General features: G+C 52.8%; 1 protein-coding gene across 1 annotated transcript in view; it reads left to right on the top strand.

Moving 5' to 3' along the window:
• Positions 1-3,471, top strand: part of GRID2IP (glutamate receptor, ionotropic, delta 2 (Grid2) interacting protein) — a 32,845-nt gene that overhangs the window by 19,029 nt on the left and 10,345 nt on the right. The window contains exon 7 of the mRNA XM_010845784.1: positions 1,935-2,089. Within this exon, the coding sequence (XP_010844086.1) occupies positions 1,935-2,089 (155 nt within the window). The remainder of the gene's footprint in view (positions 1-1,934; positions 2,090-3,471) is intronic.

The following is a 3,471-nucleotide window of genomic DNA, read 5'->3' as shown; positions in this document are numbered from 1 at the left end:
CACCTTAAACCACCAGTAATCTACTTTCTTTGTCTGTAGGTTTCCCTGTTCTGGAGATTTCAAATGCTGGAACCATACGATATGTGGACTTCTTTATAATTATTTTTCCACTTTTTAAAATTTTAATTAATATATTTGTGACCATGCTGGGTCCTGGTTGCTGTGCATGGGCTTCCTCTGGTTGCAGAGAGCAGGGGCTACTCTCTAGCTGCCGTGCGTGGGCTTCTCCTGTTGCGGAGCATGGACTCCATCGTTGTGACTCTCGGGCTTAGTTGCTCCGAAGCATGTGGGATTCTTCCTGGACCACGAATCGAATCCATGTCCCCTCCACTGGCAGGCGGACTTTTAACCACTGGACCACCAGGGAAGTCCCAACGTGTGGACTTTTATGTCTGGCTTCTTTCATTTAGCATGTTTTCAGCATTCACTCGGGCTTCCCTGGCGGCTCAGTGGGAAAGAATCTGCCTACAATGCAGGAGACCCTGATCCCTGGGTTGGGAAGATCCCCTGGAGAAGGAAATGGCAACCCACTCCAGTATTCTCGCCTGGGAAATCCCATGGACAGAGGAGCCTGGCTATGGTCCATGGGGTCGAAAGAGTCAGACATGACTTAGCGACGAAACAATAGCATTCATCCAAGTTGTAACACCCACAGTTGATCCTCAGTATCTGTGGGTTCTGCATCTCCAGATTTCACCAACCGTGGAACAAATATATGTGGAAAAATTACAGGAAGTTCCAAAAAGCAAAACTTAAAATTGGCCAAAATTCCCTGTATGTTTCAGATACTGATTCCTTGTTGATTTTAGACATTGTAAGTATCTTCTTCCGTTTGTTATTCTCTTATTACTTCCATTATATCTAGTATTATCAGCTCCAGGTTTTCTTGATTTTGTATCATCACAGGCAACGCATATGTGGCCTTATGGCTTTGGCTTTTGAATTTTTATTCAAGAAGCCCTTCCCTGCTCCTTGGTCAAAAGAAATCTCCTGCGTTATCTGCTGTTAGTTTTATAATCATACCTTGCACAGTTTGGTCTTTTATCCACCCAGGGTTCATCTTTATGTGTGGTGGTACATGAGGATCAGTTTTATTTTTTTCCACACAATGGGAACAGGGATCAGCAAAGTGTTTCTGGAAAGGGCCCGATAGCAAATATTTTAGGGTTTGCAGGCCATACCGTCTCCACTGAAAGCTGAAAGCCTTCAGCTCTGCTGTTGTCCCTTCAAAATGGTCATAGACAATATATACCAGTACAGGTGGCCATGTTCCCGTAAATCTTGCTTTATAAAAACAGGTGGAGGGCCAAATTTTGGCCCTTGGGCCATCATTTGCCAGTCCCTTGAGTCAGTTTTCCAAATATGTTCTATACATTTTTTTTTTTTTAATTTAAATTTTGGCCCTGCAGCATGGGGGAATTTAGTTCCCTGACCAGAGGAACCTGTGCCCCCTGCATTGGCAGTGTGGAGTCTTAACCACTGGACTGCCAGGGACGTCCCCATTCTGTATTTTCATCTTCAAACAGCTCTGTGCGGTAGATGCTTTCCCCTCACTCCCCATCCCCACCCCCCGGCAAAGCAACCCTGTTTACAGGATCTTGGTTCCTCGGCTAGGGATTAAACCTGGGCCACAACAGTGAAAGTCTAGAGTCCTAACCCATGAGCCACCAGGGAACTCCCGGTAGCTACTATTTTTGTCTTCCATTTTAACAGAGGAGGAAACTGAGACACAGAGAAATGAGTAATTGGAGAAGATCACTTGGCTGGCAGGTGGCAGAGCTGGGATTTGAGTCCGGCAGGCTGTCCGCAAAGCCAGCCTTCCCGCCCACTTCTCTGTCTGGGGAAGGAGGGGAAGGGCCCCGTCCCCAACCCTGGCCCCTCTGGTAAGCCCCTGAGTCACGAACTCCTCGCTCTGCACCCGCCTCCCCGACCAGGAACATCGACACCCTCATCGTCGATGTCTACCCGGTGCTCGACACTCCGGCCAAGCAGGTCCTCTGGCAGTTCATCTACCAGCTGCTAACCTACGAGGAGCAGGAACTCTGCCAGGAGAAGATCGCCTGCTTCCTGGGCTACACGGCCATGACCGGTGAGCAGCCCCGCCCCCTGGCCCGCCCACCAGGAGAAGAGCCGGACGCCTGTTCTCACCCGGGAGGCTTTACAGCCGGCCTGGCCCCTCCCACTCGCGGAGGCACCCCTGTGCTCTTTAGGTAGCATCTTCCAAGTGGCCCAGTGGTGAAGAATCTACCTGCCAAAGCAGGAAACACAAAGAGACACAGGTTCGATTTCTGGGTCGGGAAGATGCCCTGGAGAAGGAAATGGCAACCCACTCCAGTATCCTTGCCTGGAGAACCCCATGGACAGAGGAGCCTGGCGGGCTACAGTCCATGGGGTCGCAGAGAGTCAGACTCGACTGTAGATACATGCCCAACACTCCCAGGCTGGCCCCTTGCTTGGCTCCACAGATGCACTTTCCCAGCTTGATCCCTAAAGCAGGATAACCTTAGACTTTTTTTTTTTAATATTTATTTATTTGGCTGTGTTGGGTCTTCCCTGCCGCACGTGGGATTTTTGGTTGTGGCATGTGAACTCTTAGTTACGGCACGTAGAATCTAGTTCCCTGACCAGGGATTGAACCCGGGGTCCCTGCTTTGGGAGCACAGAGTCTTAGCCACTCAACCACCAGGGAAGTCCCACCTTAGACTTCAAACACCGCATCTGACGCCGGGGGTCTCCGGTTTCTCACCCGCATGTGAAGGTGACCACAGTGGCTGTGCTTTGCACCCCAGGGAGGGTGGCACAGATGAAGGAGTCCATGTGGACACTGTTTACAGACCTGGATTGTGAGCACACGGCCCGCTCACCCTGCCTGGTGGGCTCTGAAGACCGCAGACTCCCATGAGAGCCTGTGGGTCCCTGTGCAGCCTCTGACCCTTCATGCCGTTCCACTGCTGTGAGTCCACCTGCCCACACACACCTCAGCACGTGGGCTGCGGGCATCCAAAGGGGGCCAAACTTGGGTACCTGCTCTGGACCGCCTGCACATCCCCTATGTGCTCCCCCTGGGCGCCCACTGACCCTCGTCCTGGGGACCCATGAGTGGGGGTTGGGGGGAGAGGGTTTGAACTCAGATGCAGACTGGGCAGCAGACATCCCTCCCGCAATTCTGCCCTGACCTAGAGTCTTCCATGTCACCCCTGCGGGCAGCGGCGTCAGATGTGGAGACCTTGGAATCACGGGGTCCTAGGCTCTCGTCATGAGAAAGGACCTGCTGGGTAGGGGGCTGTGACCCCCTCCACACAGCCTCCATCTTCAGGCCGGTGCTACCTGGGGCACCTCCTGTGCTGGGCACCCCGCTTCCCATCCCAGGGCTCCCCCTGAAAGCAGGGCCGGGCTTGCGGGTGGTGCCCTCACCCTCCCTGTGTTCGGAGGCTCCTTGTCCGGCTGAGAGGACAAGGAGCCCGTCTCTCC

The sequence above is a fragment of the Bison bison genome, unplaced genomic scaffold, assembly GCF_000754665.1.
Source record: "Bison bison bison isolate TAMUID 2011002044 unplaced genomic scaffold, Bison_UMD1.0 scf7180017864223, whole genome shotgun sequence".
Classification (NCBI taxonomy): Eukaryota; Metazoa; Chordata; class Mammalia; order Artiodactyla; family Bovidae; genus Bison; species Bison bison.
The sequence above is the reverse complement of the archived record's forward strand: the minus strand, read 5'-3'. Positions and strand labels throughout refer to the sequence as shown.